The sequence below is a fragment of the Ovis canadensis genome, chromosome 3, assembly GCF_042477335.2.
Source record: "Ovis canadensis isolate MfBH-ARS-UI-01 breed Bighorn chromosome 3, ARS-UI_OviCan_v2, whole genome shotgun sequence".
NCBI lineage: Eukaryota > Metazoa > Chordata > Mammalia > Artiodactyla > Bovidae > Ovis > Ovis canadensis.
Genome location: NC_091247.1, coordinates 265,460 through 290,255, shown reverse-complemented (window position 1 = coordinate 290,255; position 24,796 = coordinate 265,460). Strand labels below are relative to the sequence as shown.

General features: G+C 60.3%; 1 protein-coding gene across 9 annotated transcripts in view; it reads left to right on the top strand.

Moving 5' to 3' along the window:
• The window catches only part of EHMT1 (euchromatic histone lysine methyltransferase 1), a 108,681-nt gene extending 94,522 nt beyond the window's left edge, over positions 1–14,159 (top strand). For all 9 annotated transcript variants that reach the window (XM_069579583.1, XM_069579585.1, XM_069579586.1 and 6 more), the window contains 10 exons: positions 134–238; positions 4,626–4,780; positions 5,432–5,599; positions 5,692–5,836; positions 6,138–6,215; positions 6,826–6,941; positions 7,941–8,027; positions 8,421–8,499; positions 13,168–13,343; positions 13,421–14,159. In XM_069579583.1, coding sequence (XP_069435684.1) covers positions 134–238; positions 4,626–4,780; positions 5,432–5,599; positions 5,692–5,836; positions 6,138–6,215; positions 6,826–6,941; positions 7,941–8,027; positions 8,421–8,499; positions 13,168–13,343; positions 13,421–13,586 — 1,275 coding nt within the window. In that variant the 3' untranslated portion in view covers positions 13,587–14,159. The remainder of the gene's footprint in view (positions 1–133; positions 239–4,625; positions 4,781–5,431; positions 5,600–5,691; positions 5,837–6,137; positions 6,216–6,825; positions 6,942–7,940; positions 8,028–8,420; positions 8,500–13,167; positions 13,344–13,420) is intronic.
• Positions 14,160–24,796: the final 10,637 nt, after the last annotated feature.

Here is a 24,796-nt window from a genome sequence, read left to right as displayed (position 1 = left end):
AGGACGGGGCCTCGGGTCGGGGCCCCCACTCCTGCCTCCTCCCTGGGGTCACTTCTCAGGTCCTGAGTGTTGGCTCTGTGTCTCCTCACAGACCCAGGGGCTGTGATAGGTTTTTCTCCTTCTTTGAAACTAGGATGACGGCGGCTGGACGCCCATGATCTGGGCCACTGAGTACAAGCATGTGGACCTCGTGAAGCTGTTGCTCTCCAAGGGGTCCGACATCAACATCCGGGACAACGTGAGTCGCCTTGGAGGAGGGGTGGACGTAGGGTGGCTGCAGGCACTTTGGTCGTGGAGGCCACGTCCTAGCGCCCGCCCTGACCTCTTCCCATCCAGTTGCCAGCGTGCACTGACCTGGTGTGGCCTCCTGTGTCAGCCCGGAGTTGGGTGTGACCCGAGTGGCCCTGAGGCTCGCCCCGGGTGGAGCCATGTTTCCAGAGGTGCAGAGAAACTGACTCTGTGTCTGTGGTGGGGACGGCGGGCCGAGGCACGCCACCCCTGGGCCGAGGTGCTGAGGTGCCAGGCGCTCTGGGAGCAGCCTTGGGCTGTGTGTTGCTGGGGCTGTGTGCTTGCGAGCAGCACCGGGCACTTCTGATGAAGTTGAAGGGGGTTCTCATCTCGGGAAGGCTTCGGGGGTCCCAGGAGCAGGAGCTGGGGGGCTGTGCTGCCTCCCAGGCGAGGGTCAGGCTTCCCGGGACCCAGACGGGCTGTGCGCGTGGAGCTGTGTCCACCTTTGCAGAGTCACCAGAGCTGTGAGTAGGAAGCTGGCCACAAGCTCACGGCGTTGACGATAGAGTAACGCAGGAAAGCACACCCACCCCTCTGCTCGGAGCCCCGAGTGGGCCATGAGAAGGCAGGATGGGAGCGGTGGCTGCTTTGCAGGAAGACCCCCCCTCACCAGGCCTGGGAGCAGTGACCCCCCCGCCCAAGGGCGCTGCCGGCTGGGGACGTCTGCCAGCTCCACAGGGCTGGGCCCCAGGGCCCGAGATGCGCCTTTAACTGGAGATACCCAACATGCCTTACGCGGACAGAGCCAGTGCTTCTTAACCAGACATACCGGATACCCGAGAACCAGCCGTCTAGAACAGACATAACTAGTCCTTCTTAACCAGACATACCAGATGCCTGAGAACCAGCTGTCTAGAACAGACATAGCTAGTCCTTCTTAACCAGACATACCAGATGCCTGAGAACCAGCTGTCTAGAACAGACATAACTAGTCCTTCTTAACCAGACATACCAGATGCCTGAGAACCAGCTGTCTACAACAGACATAGCTAGTCCTTCTTAACCAGACATACCAGATGCCTGAGAACCAACCGTCTTGAACAGACATAGCTAGTCCTTCTTAACCAGACATAACCAGCTACCTGAGAACCAGCCGTCTTGAACAGACATAACTAGTCCTGCTTAACCAGACATAACCAGCCCCCACACCGGACACAGGCAGGCTTCTCCCTTCTGTCGCCGAGCAGGCCTCTTAGCCTTGCTCCTTGCAGTGCCGCCCGGGTGCCGGCCTGGCTGCCTCTGGCTGCATGGAGCCGCCTGCTCGTCCGTCCTGTGTGGGCCGTGGCCGGGCTCCTGGCGGGGCTGTGGCCTCTCCTGGATGCTGCCAGCCCTGCAGGGGGAGTGTTTCCCGGTGGGCGGGTCTGCCTGCTCCGCGCGCTCCGCACCATGCTGGGTCTTGCTCTTCTTTTCAGGTCTTTTGGTCATTTTTTACTGGACTGGTAACCTTGCTCTCAGGTGTGGAGAGCTTCTGTATATTCTAGGGAGAAGTCCTGTGTCAGGCAGCACGCTTTGTCACTCTCAGTTCAGTCCATCAGTTACTTTCTCTGTGTGGCTGCTGCTGCCAAGTCGCTTCAGTCGTGTCCGACTCTGTGTGGCCCCATAGACGGCAGCCCACCAGGCTCCGCCGTCCCTGGGATTCTCCAGGCGGGAACATTGGAGTGGGTTGCCGTTGCCTTCTCCAATGCATGAAAGTGAAAAGTGAAAGGGAAGTCGCTCAGTCGTGTCCGACTCTTTGCGACCCCCTGGACTGCAGCCCACCAGGTCCCTCCGTCCATGGGATTCTCCAGGCAAGTGTCCTGGAGTGGGGTGCCATTTCCTTCTCCGGGGATCTTCCCTTGCCAGGGATGGAACCTGCGTTGGCGGGTGGGTTCTTCGTCACGTGTGAGATCCCTGCCCCACCCGGCCACTCCGCGTCTCCGGTTGTGTCCCGAGGGTTCGGTGTTGCCGCTCGGGCACAGTAGGGGGTGGGGTTGGGCTCGCTCTCCTTGGTGTGTGTGGGCCTCCCCCCTCCATGGGCTCTGCCCCGTGGCCATGCTGCGCCCTCCGGGCCTGGGCCCTGTCCGTGCGCTGGGCCGCGCCCTCCTGACGAACGCCGCTTCAGGGCCTGTGAGGAGAACCTCCCAGTGGCCGCTTCCGTTTCTCCCTCCCCAGCTTCGTGCTGGTCCTCTCGTGTATTTTACTAAATAAACAGCAGAATATGCTGTTTGTTTAAGCAGCAGTGGCCTCTGGGAAAGGCTGTGAGGATGAGCCTGGTGTCCGGCTCCCGAGTCCCCTCTCCCTCAGGCCCGTGTGTCCACTGCCATTTCCTTCTGCATGTCTGAGGTCCGCCAGCATCTGCCGCCGTGCTGGGGGGCTGGTGGTGGTCTCAGCTCCCTGCTGCCTGCAGAGTCCTTCCCTCACTTTTGAAGGGTGTTCTGGGTGAAGAGTTGTGGATGGCGGTTGGTCTCAGCGCCTCCCTGAGTCCTGGCTCCGCCTGCCTCCAGTGGGGAGGCCTTGCTGGCGGCCGTTCCTGGCTTCTCCGTGTGTCACGCGCCTCTGTACGCTCGGGTTTTCAAGGTTGTCTCTGTTACTGGGGTTTGGTGGTTTTACTACAAGGTGCCTGGTGGTGTGTGCATGGAGGTGTGCCTTCAGGGTTCATGGCGCCCCCGGGCCTGTTGCAGGGGGCGTTACCCACCCGGAAGCTTCCGGCTCACTTCTTCCAGAGCTGCCTCTGCCCCACCCCGCTTGGGGGGGCTCTGGTTCCCTGTGTTCGAGAATTGTTCCGCCGCTCACCGAAGCCCTCCTCGTTTGCTGAGGTGGTTTTTCACTCTGGACGTCGCTTCTCTGGTTGTGGGCTCTGTGTCCGCGCTCGCAGGCCTCTCCTCCATGGCGGCTGCTCCGTGTCCGCGCTCGCGGGCCCCTCTCTCCCCTCACCCCCGCGGCCGCCTTAGCCTGGGGCCGCCTGATCTGGAGCTGAGACGGCCACCTCGCTGCCCGCTCTGGGTGCAGCCCTTCACCGCCTGATGTCCAGCTCCTGAAAACTGTTCCTGCCTGTGTTTCCACCGAGGTGTGGGTTGGGGTAAACCCGTTGTGGCCCCTCTTGCCCCTCCTTCACTGGACACACGCCAGATGTGTGGGCCTGTTGTGAGGTAGCGGGGCTCAGGTACCTCCCCCGCTGGGACAGGCTCAGTTCTCACGCAGGAGTGGGAATAGGCCCCTGGGGGGGCTCTGATTCACTGAGGAGCCCGTAGTGTGCGCAGGGGCTTCTGAGAGCGAAGCGGGGAGAGGAACCCGGGACTGACAGCGGGTCGGCCCTTCGCTTTGTGGACTCAGCAAGGGGGGCAGGCCCTGGCCCGTCAGCTTCCGCTCCACTGCCGGCTTCCTTGAGGCGGCTGAGCTGGAGGCCTGGGACGCACGAGGTGTGGGGATGGGGCGCTGGGTGGAGCAGGGCCTGGCCTCCGGGACATACTGCGCCCTCTGCCTGCACAGCAGAGAGGCCGGAAAGGGCAGCGGGAGCATCGCTGGGCGTGTCTGCAAGGGAGGCAGGGGCGGGGCGGGGCGGGGGACTGGGGCCGGGGCGGGGGGGGGCTGGGGCGGGGCCGGGGGCGGGGCGGGGGCGGAGCGCGGGGCGGGGCGGAGCCGGGGGGGGGGCTGGGGGCGGAGCTGGGGCCGGGGCGGAGCGGGGGGCGGGGCCGGGGGCCGGGGGCGGGGCTGGGGGCGGAGCTGGGGCCGGGGCGGAGCTGGGGCCGGGGCGGAGCTGGGGCCGGGGCGGAGCTGGGGCCGCGGCCGCTCTGGGCGGGCTCTCTGTGCACGGGGCCCGCGAGCGGGAGTTTGGATCCTCTGAGGTTCTCGTTTAGACGTTGTCTTGACTTTTAGGTTTGCTTCCCGTTGTTACCTGATAGTGTTTTTTATTTTCCTTTTCATATTTGTGTTTTTTTAAAAAAATTATAGTCTTCTAACAGACAACGTGGTAGGTTCTATCGCGTGAATAGTCTATGTGTGACAATTCGTGTATTTCACATACGGCACAGGCACTTCCAAATTCTCCCTTGCGTCATTTAAAGGTTTTAGTTTTTTGTGAAATAAAGTTTTAATTAATCAGATTTGCCTTTTTCAAATCTTATACAAGCAGCACTCTATCCTGCAGTCGTAACTGTTTCAAAAGGAATCTAATTTTAAAAAGCAAGTAAATTGGCCCTAATGGTGTGTCCTGTTCGCCCAATTCAGGAGGATGTTTTCTGTTTTTAACCTACTCTGCACTATAATGACGTACATTTTAATAAAAACGAGACGGAACGGCAGGAAGCCTCTGTCGCTGGCCTAAGGGCCCTGGGGCTCACCCCGTGTCCCCCGCCCAGGAGGAGAACATCTGCCTGCACTGGGCGGCTTTCTCGGGCTGTGTGGACATCGCCGAGATCCTGCTGGCCGCCAGGTGCGACCTTCACGCGGTGAACATCCACGGGGACTCGCCCCTGCACATCGCGGCCCGGGAGGACCGCTACGCCTGTGTCGTGTGAGTGGCTCTGGGGCGCTGGGGACTTGCTGCAGCGGACGGGCCTCTCCCGTCAGGCCTGCGGTCAGTGTAGCTCGGGAGGATTGCTGTGAAAATCTGCTGTCCTGGCGGCTCCCTGCTCAGGCCCACAGGAGTGGCACCCTTGTGAGGGCAGACGGGCCACCGGGAGCCCCACTTGCCAGAGCCTTTGTTCCGCTCCAGGCGGAAGCTCAGTGCCGTGCGGCCCCGTCCTTCCAGCACGGGGGTTCTGGGATGAGGGGTGCCCCTGCCGCAGAGCCTGAGCCCTCTCGGATGCGGTGCCTGGGGGATGCGGTGCCTGGGGGCGCCGAGCTCTGGCGCCCTGTCGGCCCCTCCCTGAGTCAGGCCACGGCATCGCCTGCCACCTGCTGACTGAGCTTGTGGCCAAGAGGCGTAGCTGTCCTTTCATCCCGAGGGCCCTTTAACGGAAGAGCTGAGCAAAGTCGAATGCGTCCCTAGTTACCGTGGGGAGGCGGCTGCGTCTGCGTGGTGGCTGGAGGCGTCGGTCTGCGGGCTGTGCCGTCTCGGACTGGACGGCGGGTTGTGTTTTCACGGGTGGGCGCGCTGCGTGCGTCTCGTCCTTGAGTCTTGGACGGAAGGGCTGAGTGTCCTGCGCACTTGCTCTCTGTGCAGCCTCTTCCTGTCCCGGGACTCGGACGTCACCCTGAAGAACAAGGAGGGGGAGACACCCCTGCAGTGCGCCAGCCTCAACTCCCAGGTGTGGAGCGCCCTGCAGGTGAGCCAGGCACTGCGGGACGCGGCCCCTGACAGGCCCACCCCGGTGGAGAAGACGGTGAGCAGGTGAGTGAGGAGTGGCTGGGACCGCCCTCCCGGGAGGCGCAGGTACGGGAGGGAGCCGGGCTTGCCCGGAGCTGACGCGCCCCCTGCGGCAGGGACATCGCTCGGGGCTATGAGCGGATCCCCATCCCCTGTGTCAATGGCGTGGACGGCGAGCCGTGCCCCAGCAACTACAAGTACGTGTCTCAGAACTGCGTGACGTCCCCCATGAACATCGACAGGAACATCACCCACCTGCAGGTCGGCCAGGGGCCCTGGTCCGGGCGGTTGCTGGGTGGCGGGAGGGGTTGCTGGTGGCAGGAGGCCTTGGCTCTGCTGGCTCGGCTCTGGCCACTCCCCCCAGCGTCTGTCCTGCTTCTCCGAGCTCCTGGGGTCGCGTGCCCAGGCCCCCGGCCCCCCCTTCTCCTGCAGGCCCCATGCGGGGGCCCTGGTGTCCTCTCCTCCTCCTTCCTTGGGGGAGGCTCCAGGCCCCGGCGTTCTGCGGAGGGTCCGAGGGGCGGGGCTGCGGGGCGGGCTGCCGTCTGACTTGCCCTCCCCACAGTACTGCGTGTGCGTCGACGACTGCTCGTCCAGCAACTGCATGTGTGGCCAGCTCAGCATGCGCTGCTGGTACGGCAAGGTGAGCCCACGGGCTGGGGGCTGGGGGCTGGGGGCCAGGCTGGGGGCGGGGCAGGGCCCGTGTCCTGGTAGGGTGGGGCTGGGGCCAGGGCGGCGTCCCCAGCCTGACTAGAGGCAGCTGCGCGGCTAGGAGGGCGCTGCTGAGGCAGGAACCCCCCCAACTTTCGTTTATTGGGGGCAGGAGCGGGGTGTCCTGGGCGGGGGAGGGCACACAGGCCCCACGTGGAGGCTGCTGGCACAGGGTCGTCATTAGGGAAGACCAGTCAGAACGGTCTCTGAAGTTGCCAGGGCCCCAGACTCTGCCTGGTGTAGCCCGGCGGCTCATGGCGTGCTGGCTCCCTCCAGAACGGGGGTTTGCAGAGGGGCAGGAGGTATGGGCAGGCGATCCAGGCGGGAGGCCCCAGGGCAGGCTTCGGGGGCCTCGGGAGGCTGAGAGGGTGCCGGGAAGGTGGGCGGGGGGCCAGGCAGGGACCAGCAACCAGCCACATGGACTCCTGGCCAGAGGCTTCCCCTGGCCTTTCCTGTCCTCCCGGGCGGAAGCCAGCGTTCCGGGGGCGTGTTCGTCCGCGGAGGCCTTGCTGTGGGTGGCGAGTGCTTCTGTGTCTGCCCAGGATGGCCGGCTGCTACCCGAGTTCAACATGGCAGAGCCGCCGCTGCTGTTCGAGTGCAACCACGCCTGCTCCTGCTGGAGGACGTGCCGCAACCGCGTGGTGCAGAACGGCCTCAGGTGAGCCCCCCGGCCAAGGGCGCAGGGCTGGGCCCGCAGGCAGCTCAGGGGTGTCCCGTGTGTCCACAGACGGGAGAACATGTGTTCCTCGGAGCCTCGGCCTGTCTTACACGTTGATGTAAAGAGCAGAAGCTGTGTTGCCCACCTGCTCAGATGTGGGTTCCAGTCGCACGGCCGGAAGGCGAGAGCCAGGCCTGCTGTGAGCCGCCTGGTCCAGGCTCACGAGTTGGAGCCTGTGTGCACGCTGGGGTTCCCTTGCACCGCACCCTGGGTGTCGTGGAGGTGGTGTCCGGTGTAACACTTGTCACTTAGACGTGTGTTTGCTGACCATCCAGAGCCAGACCTTGGGGCTGTGGTCATGGAGCTTTTTCTGTGAAATGCTAGAGAGTTGAACAGTCTGAGGTCATAGGGACAGATTTGCGTTCTGTGTGAGTAGAGCTGAGCGTGCGCGGCCTCAGTATTTTGGGGCCTGTTAACAGTAGGTGACCTGCCGCGCCGTGTGAGCAGCCCACGCCCCTGTGTCCTTGTGTGTGGCTGGAGGTGCTTGGGGAGAGGACGGACTTGCCCGTCTCCCTTGAGGGCCCTGGAACAGAGATGGCGGGTGGATGCCCAGACTCTCGGGGCCGGGAGCGGCCCCCGCCCCCAGAGGTCAGCTCAGCCTCGCCGTTGGCACGCCGCCCACGCCCAGCACCCAGCTGCGTTCCAGTCGGGGCCAGCAGGCTGCTCACCCGCCTGGTCCTTGTCACAGCTGAGGCTCGGCCAGCCTGGTCCCGTGCTGGGCGCTGGGGTCACAGGGCGGGCGGGCGGGGCCGAGGTCCCCTGCGTCCTAGGGGCATGAAGGGCATGGCAGCGGGGCCTGGGGTCACTCAGAGCCTGTGTTGCTCCCTCAACCGGCGCTGACACGTCTCCAGACACGAAGGTGGTGTTCTCTGTCCTTGGCTCCCGAGCCGTGCGTGTCACTCGTAGTGGAGTGAGCTGGGATGTACCCGTGTTTTCCAGGGCGAGGCTGCAGCTCTATCGGACACAGAACATGGGCTGGGGCGTCCGGTCCCTGCAGGACATCCCGCTGGGCACCTTTGTTTGCGAGTAAGTGAGTGCCGCTCTCCCGGCCCTGCCCCTGCGGTCACGGGGTGGGTGGGGGGCATCTCCCGGGCCTGCCCCTGCAGTCTCTGGGGGTGGGCAGCATTGGGGAGGGGCCCCGGGAGAGCCCAGGCCGGCTGTGTGGCGCGTGTGGGGGCAGCCCCTGCCCCGGCTGCTCTTAGGCCTGCACTTCCTCCCCAGCGTGGGGCTCGTTTCAGAAGGCCTGTCAGGGCCTCGTGACCCCCCGGGATGATCACTGTGGACCCCTGGTCAGAGGCTTTCTGTGTCGTACCCGGGGGCCCAGGCTCAGTCCTTGCTGAGCCACGGCAGGTCGCCCTTGCGTGGGGCTCCTTCAGGTTCCCGGGTGCCGTGTTCTCACCACCCCGCCCTGACCCACAGGTACGTTGGGGAGCTTATCTCTGACTCGGAAGCGGACGTGCGGGAAGAAGACTCTTACCTCTTTGATCTTGACAACAAGGTAATGCAGCCCTAGGGGTAGGGCGTGGGACCGTGGTGTGGGGGTGCCCACAGGCAGCTGGGCTGAGGCGTGTGCAGTGGGGTCACCGGGCGGGCCCGTGCCTGTTCTCCAGCCTCCTGAGCGTGGGGCTGGGATGCAGCTCTGCAGCCCGAGCCCGCCTCTCAGCAAGGGTCGAGGCCCTGTGCGCGGGACGAGCCTCCGTGTGCACCAGGGGTCACACGCGTGACTCGGGGGGCGGTCCTCTGTGCCCCAGCTCCCTCTCGGGCTGGTGGGGTCGCTGGACTCCAGCTCTGGGCCCTGGTTTCCAGGGGGTTGTGCTCTGGCGCATCTGCCCTCCGCCTTACCCTGGCTCCTGAGTTGCTCCTGGGTTCGTCAGGGCTGACCTGGGAACTTGCTGGAGCTCACACGTGCTGCCAGCGGGGTCCCTCAAGTGCTAGGTCTTTCTCGGCAGCCTGAGCCTCCAAGCTCCCCTCTGTGGGTCGGGGTGAAGCCAGGCGCTTGCTCCCATGCCCTCCCGGTGTGGCCGTGTCTTCCGAGCACCCTGCTAAGTGGACACGGTCCCCTCACCAGCAGACGGTCCCCTCACCAGCAGACGGTCCCCTCCTGGCTGGGCCACTGTTCCCGCCGTGGATGAAGGACGCTTCCAGACCCCAGGCTCCCATGGGCTATGGGTGCTCAGGGCTCTGGGGCAAGTTCAGCAGGAGTCACGTGATTGGCTGGAGGCTGTATTCCATGCTTTTTTGCATCTGCTGAAATCCTCTGCTCCTGCAGTCTCTCCCGTACTTGCTGGAGTAATACAGAGGGTAATTCCACTTTGTGGGCCACCATACCCCGGTTGTACTCTTACATGCTTATGCGGCGCGTCCTAGCTGTGCTGGTCGCCTGCAGTGGCTCACGCGTGCCCCAGCACGACTTCTGGGCACCGCCCCCACCTGCTTGCGGTCTGTCTGTCTGGGGTCCCTGCGGTCTGTGTCTGGGGTCCCTGTGGTCTGTGTCTGGGGTCCTTGCGGTCTGTCTGGGGTCCCTGCGGTGTGTCTGGCGTCTGGGGTCCCTGCGGTGTGTCTGGCGTCTGGGGTCCCTGTCTGTCTGTGTCTGGGGTCCCTGCGGTGTGTCTGGCGTCTGGGGTCCCTGTCTGTCTGTGTCTGGCGTCCGGGGTCCCTGCCGTCTGTCTGGCGTCCGGGGTCCCTGCCGTCTGTCTGGCGTCCGGGGTCCCTGCCGTCTGTCTGGCGTCCGGGGTCCCTGCGGTCTGTCTGGCGTCCGGGGTCCCTGCCGTCTGTCTGGCGTCCGGGGTCCCTGCCGTCTGTCTGGCGTCTGGGGTCCCTGCGGTGTGTCTGGCGTCCGGGGTCCCTGCCGTCTGTCTGGCGTCCGGGGTCCCTGCGGTCTGTCTGGCGTCCGGGGTCCCTGCCGTCTGTCTGGCGTCCGGGGTCCCTGCCGTCTGTCTGGCGTCTGGGGTCCCTGCGGTGTGTCTGGCGTCTGGGGTCTCTGGCGTCTGAGGTCCCTGCCGTCTGTCTGGCGTCTGGGGTCCCTGCCGTCTGTCTGGCGTCTGGGGTTCCTGCGGTGTGTCTGGCGTCTGGGGTCCCTGCAGTCTGTGTCTGGGGTCCTTGCGATGTGTCTGGCGTCTGGGGTCCCTGCGGTGTGTCTGGTGTCCGGGGTCCCTGCGGTGTGTCTGGCGTCTGGGGTCCCTGCGGTGTTCCTGGCGTCTGGGGTCCCTGCCGTCTGTCTGGCGTCTGGGGTTCCTGCCGTCTGTCTGGCATCTGGGATCCCTGCGGTGTGTCTGGCGTCTGGGGTCCCTGCAGTCTGTGTCTGGGGTCCTTGCGATGTGTCTGGCGTCTGGGGTCCCTGCGGTGTGTCTGGTGTCCGGGGTCCCTGCGGTGTGTCTGGCGTCTGGGGTCCCTGCGGTGTTCCTGGCGTCTGGGGTCCCTGCCGTCTGTCTGGCGTCTGGGGTCCCTGCGGTGTGTCTGGCGTCCGAGGTTCCTGTGATCTGTCTGTGTCCAGGGTTCCTGCGGTGTGTCTGCCGTCTGAGGTTCCTGCTGGTCTTCATCCTGCTTGCCTGTTGCCTCCTGTTCCTGATTAGTTTTTGTTTGGGTTCCAAACCTGCCTGAAGGGCATCAGGGCGTAGGCTCCCTCCTCTGGGAGCGCGTGGTCGCATTGCGGGGACCGAGCTGCAGCTGCCCCCTCTGAGTCGGGCTCAGCCGCCCCTGTGGTGAGCCCAGCCCTGCCGCCCGGCCCGCAGCACAGCCAGGACCGCCCCGGGCGACCTCGCCTCGAAGCTCGACCCCCTGGGGTTCTCTGTCCGCTGTTGCCTCGTTGCCTCGGTCTCTGCCTCTCCCTCTGCAGGCTAGGCTGCTGATCTGATTCTCACAGCACTTGACGGGCGGGTGTGCGGTCACTGTCGGGAGATGGGAGGAGGGCCGTTCTGGGTCCCCAGTGGCCCCTGGCGGAGCGCCCCTCAGAGGGAGCGGCTGCCCTGCAGGCCTCCACGCTCGCGGCCAGAGGTCTCTTCTTCGCCCTGCCGAGCCCGCGTGGGCCTGGGTGTCTGGCCCCAGGACACATTCATTCTGGGCGTGTGGCAGGGCACGGGTGCGCCTACAGCCCCCGCTGCCCCAGCTCAGGCCTGCGCCCCCGCGCGCTGGCGTTCAGCGTGCCCGCCCCGCTGGGCGCCTGCATCCCGGAGCGCTGGTGTGCAGAATGCCTGCGCCCGCTGCACGCTCATCGCCACCCCACTCCCCCGTTGTCCGAAGCGGCAGGGCACTTTCTGGCCTTGCTATCTGGGTGTTTCCTGGGTCACAACACAGGTATCCTGCTGTGGACCTGCCCGTCTCCTTGCTGTTCTGGAACCTTCCAAGCGCCCACCCACCTGTCCTCTGCCCACATAACCTGGCTCCCTGGGTGCCCACACGCAGCACCTCAGAGCTGTGATGCAGGGGTTTCAAGTGGGCACAGGCTCCCTCCCTACCACGTTTGTGCTGCAGGACCAGGTGTGGGTGGTTTTGATCAGAGACGCTTTGAAAGAGCAATACGTTCATCTGAAAAGCCGTACTTTAAAGACCTGAGCTATGTTTGTTGTGGGAGGGCCGCGGTGGTTCTTGTGAAGGGAATTTACAGGACCCAATGTGCAGTCTGGCCTGCAGGATGGGCGGCCAAGCGCCCAGGACGCACCTTGTGGGAAGCGTGGGGGGTGTCGGGGCTGGAACTGGGGACCAGTGGGCAGAGGAACCCCCGCTCGTCCCCAAGGAGTCCTGCATCCCTGGGGGCCGCCCAGGCCCTGCAGGCTCAGGCGGGCCTGGCTGCCTTGTGTCCTGGTGTGGTGGCTGCGTCTGCGGGGCCCTCACTGCTTCAGGGCCAGCCCTGTGCCCCTTCCGCCCGCACCTGGGGTGAGGACCCCTTCTGTGGCCCCTGAGCCTCTGCTTTAACTCAGGAAGCGCCCTTCCCGCAAGGATTCCTGTCTGTCGCCTCTGTGGGCAAAGCCATAGGAGAGGGGGCAGAATGGGCCCAGTTGTGGCCCTGCACCCGCCGTGGGAGGTCCGGGCGCGCAGACACAGCGGTGCTCAGGGCCCCCTGCCCCTCTCCGGGGGCTCGGGCCGGGGGCCCTTGCCGTGTGGCCCTTCCCGGTGCAGCGTCGCTCTTGTGTCCTGGGTCTTTCCAGGGGAAACGCGGCTTTCTCAGGGCTCAGTGGTGAGGCCAGACACTTCTCAGGGTCAGGTCAGGCCTGGGTCCTGGGCACTGTCTGTGCCCACAGGGTCACCACTGCCCTGAAGGCTCCTGTTGGCTAAGTCCCCTCTGGAGGGACCCGCCCTGTCCCCCCATCCCTCTACCCCCGTCCCCCCGCCCTCTCCCACTCTGTCCCCCCGTTTCTCTCCCTCTGTACCCCCCCCCCCGTCTCTCCTCCCGTCCCCCTCCCCCGTCCCCCTCCCCTCTGTCCCCCCATCTCTCTCCCCCATCCCCCTCCCCTCTGTTCTCCCGTCCCCCTCCCCTCTGTTCTCCCGTCCCCCTCCCTCTGTCCCCCGTCTCTCCCCCCTCCCCCCGTCCCCCTCCCCTTTGTCCCCCCATCTCTCTCCCCCATCCCCCTCCCCTCTGTTCTCCCGTCCCCCTCCCCTCTGTTCTCCCGTCCCCCTCCCTCTGTCCCCCGTCTCTCCCCCCTCCCCCCGTCCCCTTCCCGTCCCCCTCCCCTCTGTCCCCTCATCTCTCTCCCTCCATCCCCCTCCCCTCTGTCCTCCCATCCCCCTCCCCTCTCTCCCCCGTCCCCGCGCCCTCTCCCACTCTGTCCCCCCGTTTCTCTCCCTCTGTCCCCCCATCTCTCCTCCTGTCCCCCTTCCCGTCCCCTTCCCCTCTGTCCCCCCATCTCTCCCCCCGTCCCCCCGTCCCCCTTCCCGTCAGCCTCCTCTCTGTCCCTGTCTCTCTCCCTCTGTCTCCCTGTCTGTCTGTCCCTCTGCCCGGTGCACCTCGGCCCGCCTCTCGGGTGGTGCTCCTCCCCCTCCGTCACCAGGTCCCTGAGGGGCTGTGCTGCCTCATGGTTCCCCTGGACCCCGGCCTCTCTCTGGGTGCCTGGGGCGCCGTCCACGTGAATCCTGGGTCTGCGCTCGTTTTCACCGAGTGGGAGCCCTGGGGCTGGGGGGCTGGGGGAGCGGTGCCCGCGCCTGCCCCATGCTCAGCGCATCTCTCCCCCAGGACGGAGAGCTGTACTGCATCGACGCACGTTTCTACGGCAACGTCAGCCGCTTCATCAACCACCACTGCGAGCCCAATCTGGTACCCGTGCGCGTGTTCCTGTCCCACCAGGACCTGCGCTTCCCGCGGATCGCCTTCTTCAGCACCCGCCTGATCGAGGCCGGGGAGCAGCTGGGGTAGGTGCCGGGCGGGGGCGGGCGGGGGCCGGGCCCAGGGGCGCAGGCCCAGACCCCGGCTCTCTCTGTCTCCGCAGCTTCGACTACGGGCAGCGCTTCTGGGACATCAAGGGCAAGCTCTTCAGCTGCCTCTGCGGCTCCCCCAAGTGCCGCCACTCCGGGGCCGCGCTGGCCCAGCGGCAGGCCGGCGCCCAGGAGGACGGGCTGCCCGACACCAGCTCCTCGCCCGCCGACCCGCTATGAGAGCGCCGCCCGGCGCCCGAGTGGACGCCGTTCGCTGTGGTTTGGGGAGGACGCAGAGGCGTGCGGGAGACCGGCTGGCCTGCCCGGGGCCGCGGGGGGCGGGGACGCCTGGGCTCCTCGCCGGCCTCGCCGTGAGTTCCCGACGGAGGTCTTTCTGCTCCACGTTTCTCGTCTCCCCTTGCGCGCCGTCGCTCCCGGCTCACTGCCGGGCTGGGGCCGTGCCCTGTCCGCCCGGACTCTCCGTGTGGCCCACCGTGGCCCGCGTGGCTGGTGCTGGCTCTGGGTAGCACAGACCCCGTGCCCACCGCCCCTGCGAGGTCAGGGCCGAGCCGCTGCTGACTTTGGAGAAAACGTGGGTTTGCTTTTTAAAGAAATCCTATATCTAGCCCTATACACCAGACCTCTCACGCGTTTCTTTCCGAGGATGCGGCTCGGGGTGCAAGATGGCCGTGGCCCCGGGGCACCGCACCTCCTCTTGATTCTAAGCCACATGCTATGATGATGAGTAAACTGATTTATTTTCTACCATTATTGGACGTTAGGACAAACGAAAAATAAACACAAAAACACAGACCACGGTGCTGATTCTGGTGTGGTTCCTACTCACCATGTGAAAATGAACTGTCAACTGTGTAAAGAGAACAAAGCGATTTTAGGGTGAAATGCAGGAAACTTTTTTTAAAACGTTAGTCTTGTAGTGTGAATAAAATTGCCGTCACCTTTTGTGTGATGGCCTGCCAGGTCATATCCTTTTTTTCGGCATATACTTTTTTAAATACTGTAATTAGTGCAGTAACAGTGGGTTTTCTGTGCAACTCTTCTAAAACATTCATAATGCAGCCATGTTTATTTTTTCTGTTGAAATGTTTTTGACAGTTCCAAGAGCAGTCTTTTGGCTCAGACCATTTCTTGTTCTGTTTTCAATGAAATCAATAAAAAAAAAAAAAAAAGAAGTACTTTAAATGAGGCTTTATCATGGTATCATGTTTCAGCTGGTTCCTGCGAGACACCCACGCTTCCTGCGGGCGTCACATGGTGCTTGTGGTTCCCACGCAGCCCTGGGGACCAGCGAGCAGGCCCAGCCCTGTGCCACGTCCGAGGAGGTGGGCCTGCAGCCCCCGTCCCTGGAGCAGGATGCGGCCGCCCCTCCCCAGGCAGCCCTCAGCGGGCTGTGTGTATCTGTGCGTGTGCGTGGGGGCGTCTGTGTGTGTCCAGTGCTCCAGAGGCTGGAAGTGGGTCTCCGGACGCGGTGATGCTGGAGTTAGACGCGGGGAGGCAGGGGACGGGCGCGGGGAGGCTGGAGATGGCAGAGCTGGGGTTGTCCCCCTCCTACTGGGCAGGCTGGCTTCTACAGAACCTCTGGTCCCAAACCTCGTCTTCAAACTCAGGAGACAGCCTGGATGCTCTGCCTTTTATACACAGAAATCATTCAGATGGACACTTTCAGGTATTTGTCCAGAACTTGCATTTCACAGACAGTCCAAGCAGGGTGTTTTCCCTGTGGACGGGGACCAAGGCCCTGTGTGTGGAGCCGGGGGGACTGAGCTGAGACTGGTCTGCATGAGAAGCACTCTCCTCCCTGGGGACTTGCTGCTTTTCTCTCCTGGGGGCGCCTGGACCCCAGCAGGGCTGTGCTGGCTGGAGGGCCCACCTGCAGCTGGGCCTCAGGCTCAGATCGCAGCCCGCTGTGCCCCTTGGATCAGGCTCCAAGCCCAGGGGCCAGAGTGTCCGCTGGTTCTGTGCCGGGGCAGGGGCAGGGCCCAGGCAGCTGTTTGTTGACTTGAGACGCAGTCCAGTTGCAAACTTCGGGGTGCAGGGGAGGCCTGTGTGTGGGGGTCCCCACGGGCCGTTTTGGCAGCGGGTGCCGGGCAGCCGTGTGTGCTCCTTGGTCCTGCGGAGTCTGCACCGCCCCTCGGTGCCCTCACCGCCAAGACGCTCTTGTGAGGGGCTGCCCGGGGCATGGGGGCAGGCCAGAGGCCTCCTGCGGGGTGGGGGGCACATGGGTAGAGTGTGAGGGTCTCACCTGGCTGCTCACTCCTCAGGGCAGACCTGTCCGTCCCCCGCCTGCCTTGGGGGGTACCTGTGCCCGGCCTGCCCAGCCCTGTGGCTGCCCCTGCCCAGGTCTAGACCGCAACATCCCCTACGCTTCCCGACAGCTGCTCCCATTTCCACTGATGTAGACGTGCAGAAAGGAGGGTTCCAAGCCTTGTCTTGCTTCCTCAGCCTGTGCGGTTACCCTCCACCCGCACCACCCTCTGATTGTCGGAAGAAAAGGACCTGAGTGCCGCTGCTGCGCTGCTGCTAACACCGAGCGTCTCGTTAATGACAGGCGGGCCTTCCCTCCTGTGTGAGTTGCCTTGTGAAGTCTGACTGCGTTGTTTGTGTCTCTCTTGCTGATTCATGTCGTCTCTTTATGTATTGTAAGGCTTCCCTGGTGGCTCAGCTGCTAGAGAATCCGCCTGCAGTGCAGGAATCCCTGGTTCGATTCCTAGGTTGGGAAGATCCCCTGGAGAAGGGAAAGACTGCCCACTCCAGGATTCTGGACTGGAGAATTCCATGGACTGTGTATCCCGTGGGGTCGCAAAGAGTCAGACACGACTGAGCGACTTTCACTTCACTTTATATATTGTCCCCTTTTACTCATGGTGCACCTTCGTTTTTATATGGTAATAGCTCTTGGGATTTCCGATTTTGTACCATATTTAGAAAGACTCTCATCTCCAAATTGCAGAAATAGTCTCACTTCTCTAGCAGGCCAGTGGCTAAGAGCCTGTGTATCCACTGCAGGGTGTAGGCTTGACCACCCGTCGGAAGATCCATCATGCTTTATGGTGTGGCCAAAAAAATGATCAAATATTCTCCAGTACTTGTTCAGTATTTTAATGCAAGTTTAACTCTTGAATCCAGGTGGGATTTATATGGTATGTGGTGTGAAAGACCTTAGACATGAATATGGAAGAATAATCTTCCCAGGTGGTTCAGGGGGTAAAGAATCTGCTTGCCGGTGTAGGAGACCTGAGTTTGATCCCTAGGTCAGGAAGAGCCCCTGCAGAAGGGATTGGCAGCCCACTCCCATGTTCTCACCTGGAGAATCCCAGGGGCAGAGGAGCCTGGCTGGCTGCAGTGCCCGGGGCTGCAAGGGGTCAGACACTCCTGAGGGGCTGACACGCCTAACCTCTGTCGCCAGGCGCATGGCTCTTTCGTGTGCAGCCGAGCAAGCTCTGACCCACACCTTTGCCCACATGACCCTCTCCTGTGGAGGTGCAGGCTGTTTGCATCCCCGAGAAATCTCCTCCCCGTCCGCGTCCTCCCCAGCTGGTCCCGCCTCTGAGACGCAGGCCCTGTTCTGAGCCTCACATCTGTGGACTTGCAGGCTGCTCTTCCTGTCGAGCTTCTCTGCTTAGCTGTTGCCAGCCGCGCTCCGTGACGCACCGGCTCCGCTGCCGTCCTCTTCCTGAGGCGCGTCCGCAGCAGGAATCACCAGGCTTGTTTGTCCTCCGCCTGTTTGTGTTTGGAGGCTTCTGTTGCTGCAGCTGCTGTGAGCATCCTTGGGCCTTCTGTGTGTTCCAGGTGAATCTGGAGACGGGCCTGTTGGGTCAGCCTGAACGGTGGTCTTTGAGTCTGCCTGTCCTGCAGGATCTCACTGTGGCTTTCATTGGCACCCACTGCTGACTCGTGATGCTGGGCACTTTCCGGAAGCTCATTGCCTCCTGTGTGCCTTCCTTTGCCAAGTGTCTGTTAAGTCTTGTGTATGTTTTTAATTGGTCTCTAGTCAAGGCTATGGTTTTTCCTGTGGTCGTGTATAGATGTGAGAGCTGGACTGTGAAGAAAGCTGAGTGCTGAAGAATTGATGCTTTTAAACTGTGGTGTCGGAGAAGACTCTTGAGAGTCCCTTGGACTGTAACGAGATCCAACCAGTCCATCCTAAAGGAGATCAGCCCTGGGATTGCTTTGGAAGGAATGATGCTAAAACTGAAACTCCAGTACTTCGGCCACCTCATGCAATGGGTTGACTCATTGGAAAAGACTCTGATGCTGGGAGGGATTGGGGGCAGGTGGAGAAGGGGACGACAGAGGATGAGATGGCTGGATGGCATCACCGTCTCAATGGACATGGGTCTGGGTGGATTCCGGGAGTTGGTGATGGACAGGGAGGCCTGGCGTGCTGCGGTTCATGGGGTCGCAGAGAGTCGGACACGGCTGGGCGGCCGAGCTGCACTGGCCTGCCCGTTGCCGAGTGTGGGGTCACTCACACAGCCCAGGACAGGCCCTCTGCCACACTGGTGCCGTTGCGTTGCTCAGTCCTGCCTGACTCTTGCGTGACCCCGTGGACGGCTCCTCTGTCTGTGGGATTTCCCAGACGAGAATACCAGGCTGGGTTGCCATTTCCTTCTCCCAGGGGGTCTTCCTGAACCAGGGATTGGATCCAGGTCTCCCGCATTGCAGGCGGATTCTTGACCGCCGCGCCACCTGGGAAGCCTCTGTCTTTAAACTTCAAAAGTCTTTATTGGGGTACAGTTGGCGTCTCAGAAAACGCCCCCGTTTTAAGTGTTTCTTGAAAGTGAGAGTCACTCAGTCCTGTCTGACTCTTTGCGACCCTGTGGACTGTAGCCTGCCAGGCTCCTCTGTCCATGCGGATCTACCCAACCCAGGGGTCCATCTGAGCCACCAGGAAAGCCCAAGGGTACTGGAGTGGGCGGCCTGTCCCTGCTCCAGGGTGTGAACTGGGGCCTCCTGCGTCGCAGGCAGGCTCTTTGTCAGCTGAGCTGCCAGGGAAGCGCTGTGTTTCGTGAGTTTTTAAGCGTCTGTGCTTGGGTGGCTCTGTCCACGGTCAGGACACGGTGGCTGTCCTCGTTGTTTCAGGCTTCCCTGCTGCCCCTTCGTTGTCCACCCGGCTGCCCTGGGGGCACTGACCTGCCTGACCCTTCAGACCAACAGCTCCTGCTCTAGACCTTTCTGTAATTGGAATCATACGCCGTGGGTTCCATTGTATCTATCTTCCTTGGCTTAATGTATACTTTAAAATTTTGAAACCATCTCAGATTTATGGAGAGCTGCGAGCATAACACAGACAGCGTTTTCTCGCTGAGTCATCAGGGAACGGATTTCTTCCTCCTCGAGGCCCCAGCACTGCCGGCACCCGGGTGGTGATGCTCCGTCCCCGTGGTGACCCTCAGACCCTGGGCAGCCCCTGCCCGTTCAGCCGTTCGCTGTGGCTGTCTCGTCTCCCGTATTTTAGCCAGAGCAGGCCCATCGGCCTGTTTTCATGGACTTGACCGTGAGGAGGATGGGTTGGTGCTCTCGTCAAAAGTCCTTAGTCTGTTCCTGTCTCCTCAGGGGCGGGTTCGGGGCTGCGTCTGGGCAGGGCCACGTCCGACAGGGTACTGGGTCCTGGTGTGGTCTCCTGGTTGGCCCACGAGTTGGGTTTGGTCCATTTATTGATATGCGAGCTTGAGACCGTTGGCCTGAGATTCAGCCTTCCCCACAGTTTCTGTTCTCGTATTGTAATTCATAAATACTTAATGGGGGAAAGACCCCATCCTTCACCAGACCTTCCGGTTACTCCTGGGGGTGCACACGCACGTGTTCCTGTGACATCCAGCAGGTCACAGTCACAGTCCGTCACCCATTATTCAGTAGCTGAGATGTCAAAGGTTGGACGTGGCGGCGCCGTCTCAAGATGTCTTGTCTGTCGCTGAGCACATCTCGCTTTCGGGCGTGAGGCGCCCCGGGCTCGCTGGCGCCTTCCCTGCGCCGTCTGGTTCTGGTTCCGCTGGTTTGCTCGCGTCAGCCTGCCGGCTCGCTTGTCCCGCCCTCCCCTCGAGCCCTCCCCACCTCGCAGGCAGCGTCCTGCTCGGCCCGTCCCACGGCCCTGCTGGCCGCGTCTCTCTCTGCTCTGCACTCAGCTGCCCGCAGCCCGCTCTCCGCCGCTCTCGCCCAGGCCGCCGCCCGCGTGAGGGCTGCTTTCCAGCCAGACGGGCCCGCCCGCCCTGCTGCCGCTCCCTGTGGCCCCTGGAGCTTGTGCCCCGCGGCGTCCTGTGGCCCCTGGAGCTTGTGCCCCACGGCGCCCTGTGGCCCCTGGAGCTTGTGCCCCACGGCGCCCTGCTGCTTCTCTCCACTAGCCAGCTGCTGGCGTTGTCACAGCTCGATGGAAAGACGAGTGCGTTCCGTGCAGCCCCGTGCCCCTTAGGTCTGCCTCCCAGTGGCGTTTACGTGGTCACAGTCGCACGCGGCCATCATCACAGTATTCACGCTGTCATCGCCCAGGAAGAGCCCCAGCCCCTGCTGCCCCAGCCCCAGACCCCTTAGGCCAGAGCACCCCACACTCGTCTCCCATCTGCCACAACACCGCTGCCTTTCCAGTCCTGTCTCCACGCTGTAGTCGCCCACTGCACGGCTAAATTGCAAGTAAAGTATCTGCTTCTGCTTTTCTGACTCTGCCAAAGCCTCTGACTGTGTGGATCACAACAAACTGTGGAAAATTCTGAGAGAGATGGGAATACCAGGACACCTGACCTGCCTCTTGAGAAATCTGTATGCAGGTCAGGAAGCAACAGTTAGAACTGGACATGGAACAACAGACTGGTTCCAAATAGGAAAAGGAGTGTGTCAAGGCTGTATATTGTCACCCTGCTTATTTAACTTCTATGCAGAGTACATCAGGAGAAACGCTGGACTGGAAGAAACACAAGCTGGAATCAAGATTGCCGGGAGAAATATCAATACCTCAGATATGCAGATGACATCACCCTTATAGCAGAAAGTGAAGAGGAACTGGAAAGCCTCTTGATGAAAGTGAAAGAGGAGAGTGTAAAGGTCAACATTGAGAAAATGAAGATCATGGCATCTGGTCCCATCAGTTCATGGGAAATAGACGGGGAAACAGTGGAAACAGTGTCAGACTTTAGTTTTTTGGGCTCCAAAATCACTGCAGATGGTGACTGCAGCCATGAAATTTAAAAGACGCTTACTCCTTGGAAGAAAAGTTATGACCAACCTAGATAGCATATTCAAAAGCAGAGACATTACTTTGTCGACTAAGGTCCGTCTAGTCAAGGCTATGGTTTTTCCTGTGGTCATGTATGGATGTGAGAGTTGGACTGTGAAGAAGGCTGAGTGTCAAAGAATTGATGCTTTTGAACTGTGGTGTTGGAGAAGACTCTTGAGAGTCCCTTGCACTGCAAGGAGGTCCAGCCAGTCCATCCTAAAGGAGATCAGCCCTGGGATTTCTTTGGAAGGAATGATGCTGAAGCTGAAACTCCAGTACTTTGGCCACCTTATGGGAAGAGCTGACTCATTGGAAAAGACTCTGATGCTGGGAGGGATTGGGGGCAGGAGGAGAAGGGGACGACAGAGGATGAGACGGCTGGATGGCATCATGGACTCGATGGACGTGAGTCTGAGTGAACTCCGGGAGTTGGTGATGGACAGGGAGGCCTGGCGTGCTGCGATTCATGGGGTCGCAGAGTCGGACACGACTGAGCGACTGGACTGAGCTGAGCTGAAGATTTTAGGAAAATCACAGCTTTGAGTCTCGTGATTTGTTCCTTCTTGGGCTCTCTTCCCATAGACCTGACCGCCTCATCGGGGCTGTTTTCCTTTTCTCTGGAGAATCTCGTTTGCCGTTCATTGCACAAAGGTCTGTTGTCCAGTCGCTCAGTCATGTCTGACTCTGTGATGGACTGCAGCACACCAGGCCTCCCTGTCCATCACCGGCCCCCAGAGCTAACCCAGCCTCGTGTCCATCGAGTCGGTGATGCCATCCGACCATCTCATCCTCTGTCCTTCCCGTCTCCTCCTGCCTTCAGTCTATCCCAGCATCAGGGTCTTCTCCAGTGAGGCAGCTCTTCGCATCCGATGGCCAAAGCACTGGAGGTTCAGCCTCAGCATCTGTCTTTCCCATGAATATTCAGAGCTGATCTCCTTCAGGATGGACTGGTTTCATCTCCTTGCAGTCGAAGGGGCTCTCAGGAGCCTTCTCCAGCACCACAGCTCAGAAGCATCAGTTCTTTGGCACTCAGCCTTCTTTATGGTCCAACTCTCTCATCCATACATGACCACAGGAAAAACCACAGCTTCGACTATACGGACCTTTGTCCACAAAGTAACGGCTGTGCTTTTGAATACACTGTCTAAGGTCACAGCTTTTCTTCCAAGGAGCAGGCGTCTTTTAATTTCATGGCTGCACTCACCATCTGCAGTGATTTTGGAGCCCAAGAAAACAAAGCCTGTCACTGCTTCATTGTTTCCCATATATTTGCTGTGAAGTGATGGAACCGGACACCACGATTTTAGAGTTTTGAATGTTGAGTTTTAAGCCAGCTTCTTCACTCTCCTCTTTCACTTTCATCAAGAGGCTCTTTAGTTCTTCTTCACTTTCTGCCGTGAGGGTGGTGTCATCTGCATATCTGAGGTTATCGATATTTCTCCTGGCAATCTTGATTCCAGCTTGTGCTTCATCCAGCCCAGGATTTCACATGGTGTACTCCGCATATAAGATAAATAAGCAGGGTGACAATGTACAGCCTTGATGTACTCCTTTCTCAATTTGGAACCAATCTGTTTTTCCATGTCCAGTTCTAACCGTTGCTTCCTGACCTTATACAGGTGGCAGGTTTCTCAGGAGGCAGGTCAGGTGGTCTGGTATTCCCATCACTTGAAGAATTTTCCATAGTTTGTTGTGATCCACACAGTCAAAGGCTTTAGTGTATGAAGCAGTAATAGGTGTTTTTCTGGAATTCTCTTGCTTTTTCTGTGATCCAGCGAGTGTTGACAATTCGATCTCTGGTTCCTCTGCCTTTTCTAAATCCACTTTGTGCATCTGGAAGTTCTCAGTTCACATACTGCTGAAGCCTGGCTGGAAAGATTCTGAGCGTCACCTTCTAAACTGTGAAATGCGTGCAGTTGTGTGGTAGTTGGAGCATTCTTTGGCATGGCCTTTCTTTGGGACTGGAATGAAAACTGACCTTTTCCAGTCCTGTGGCCACTGCTGAGTTTCCCAGATTTGCTGGCATATTGAGTGCAGCACTTTCACAGCATTATCTTTTAGGATTTGAAACAGCTCAGCTGGAATTCCATCACTTCCACTAGCTTTGTTTGTAGTGATGCTTCCTAAGGCCCACTTGATTTCACACTCCAGGGTGTCTGGCTCTAGGGGAGTGATCACACCATTGTGGTTATCTGGGTCATTAAGATCTTTTTTGTATGGTTCTGTGTATTCTTGCCACCTCTTCTTAATATCTTTTTCTTCTGTTAGGTCCGTACCATTTCTGTCCTTTATTCTTATTTTTGGGTGGAATGTTCCCTTGGTATCTGTCATTTTCTTGAAGAGATCTCTAGTAGTCTTTCCCATTCTATTGTTTTCCTCTCTTTCTTTGCAGTGTTCACTGAGGAAGGCTTTCTTCTCTCTCCTTGCTATTCTTTGAAACTGTGCATTCAGAGGGGTTTATCTTTTTTTTTCTTTTCCTCCTTTGCTTTTCGCTTCTCTCCTTTTCTCAGCTATTTGTAAGGCCTCCGCAGACAACCATTTTGCCTTTTGGCATTTCTTTTTCTTGGGGATGGTTTTGATCACCACCTCCTCTTTAATGTCACAAAGCTCCATCCACTGTTCTTCAGGCACTCTATCAGATCTAATCCCTTGAATCTATTTCTCACTTTCACTGTATAATCCTAACAGATTTGATTTAGGTCATACCCGAATGGCCTAGTGATTTTCCCTACTTTCTACAATTTAAGTCTGAATTTGGCAATAAGGAGCTCATGATCTGAGCCACAGTCAGCTCCTGGTCTTGTTTTTGCTGACTGTATAGAGCTTCTCCATCTTTGGCTGCAAAGAGTATAATCAGTCTGATTTCGGTGTTGGCCATCTGGTGATGTCCATGTGGAGAGTCTTCTCCTGTGTTGTTGGAAGAGGGTGTTTGCTACGACCAGTGGTTCTCTTGGCAGAACTCTGTTGGCCTTTGCCCTGCTCCATTCCGCACTCCAGGGCCAACCTTGCCTGTCACTCCCGGTGTTTCTTGACTTCCTACTTCTGCATTCCAGTCCCGCATAATGAAAAGGACACATTTTTGGGTGTTAGTTCTAGAAGGTCTTGTAGGTCTTCACAGAACCGTTCAGCTTCAGCTTCTTTGGTACTGGCGGCTGGGGCATAGACTTGGATCCCTGTGATACAGGGTCGTTTGCCTTGGAAACAAGCGGAGGCCATTCGCCATGTCTGAGGGCCTCTAAGTGCTGCCCTCGGACTCTTCTGTTGGCTGTGAGGTCCCCTCCGCTTCTGCTCAGGGATCCCTGCCCGCCTGTCGCACGTGGTCATCTGAGCTACGTTCTCCCATTCCCGGCCATTTGAGTTCACCGATTCCTAAACTGTCGCTGTTCACTCTTGCCGTCTCCCGTTTGACCACTTCCAATTTACGTTGATTCCTGGACCAGCTTTCAGCTTCCTAGGCAACACTGCTCTTTACAGCGCTGAACTGCACTTTCACCAGCGGACGCATCCACAGCTGGGCGTTGTTTCTGCTCTGGCTCCATCTCCACTCCTTCTGGGGCTGTTTCTCCGCTGATCTCCAGCGGCGTGTTGGGCACCTACAGACCTGGGGAGCTCCTCTTCGAGCGTCTTGTCTTTTTGCCTTTTCATACACTTCATGCGGTTCTCAAGGCAGAGACGCTGAAGTGGTTTGCCACTCCCTTCTCTGTGGACCAGGTTTTGTCAGAACCCTTTACCACGGCCTGCCCGCGGTTCACTGAGTTAGACGAGGCCGTGGTCCGTGTGATCAGTTTGGTTAGTTTTCTGTGACTCTGGTTTTCATGCCGTTTTCCCTCTGATGGATAGGATAAGAGGGCACAAATAAAGCCTTCAGTGCTGCAGCACCCAGGAGGGGGGCAGTGGTGCCGCTGGAGCCCGAGCCGGACTTGCCTGGGCTGGGGTCTCTGGCGGCGGCGCGGGCGACAGTGGCCTGCCGCGGGGTCAGGGGCGCTGACTGCGGGAGTCCTTGGGCGCGTGCCTGCTGGCGTAAGCCCTTTTGGAGGAGGCTGCCGTTACCCCTACCATAGTTTGGCTACAGGGCGGGGACACAGCCTCACTGTTCAGCAGGAAATGGCATGAATGATTTACTGAGCACGGCCCTGCCCACCACAGCAAGTCCCAGGTTCCCCCACAGCCAGTGCCTCCCATCGGGGAGCTCCCGCAAGCTGCTCATCCTCACCCATCGGAG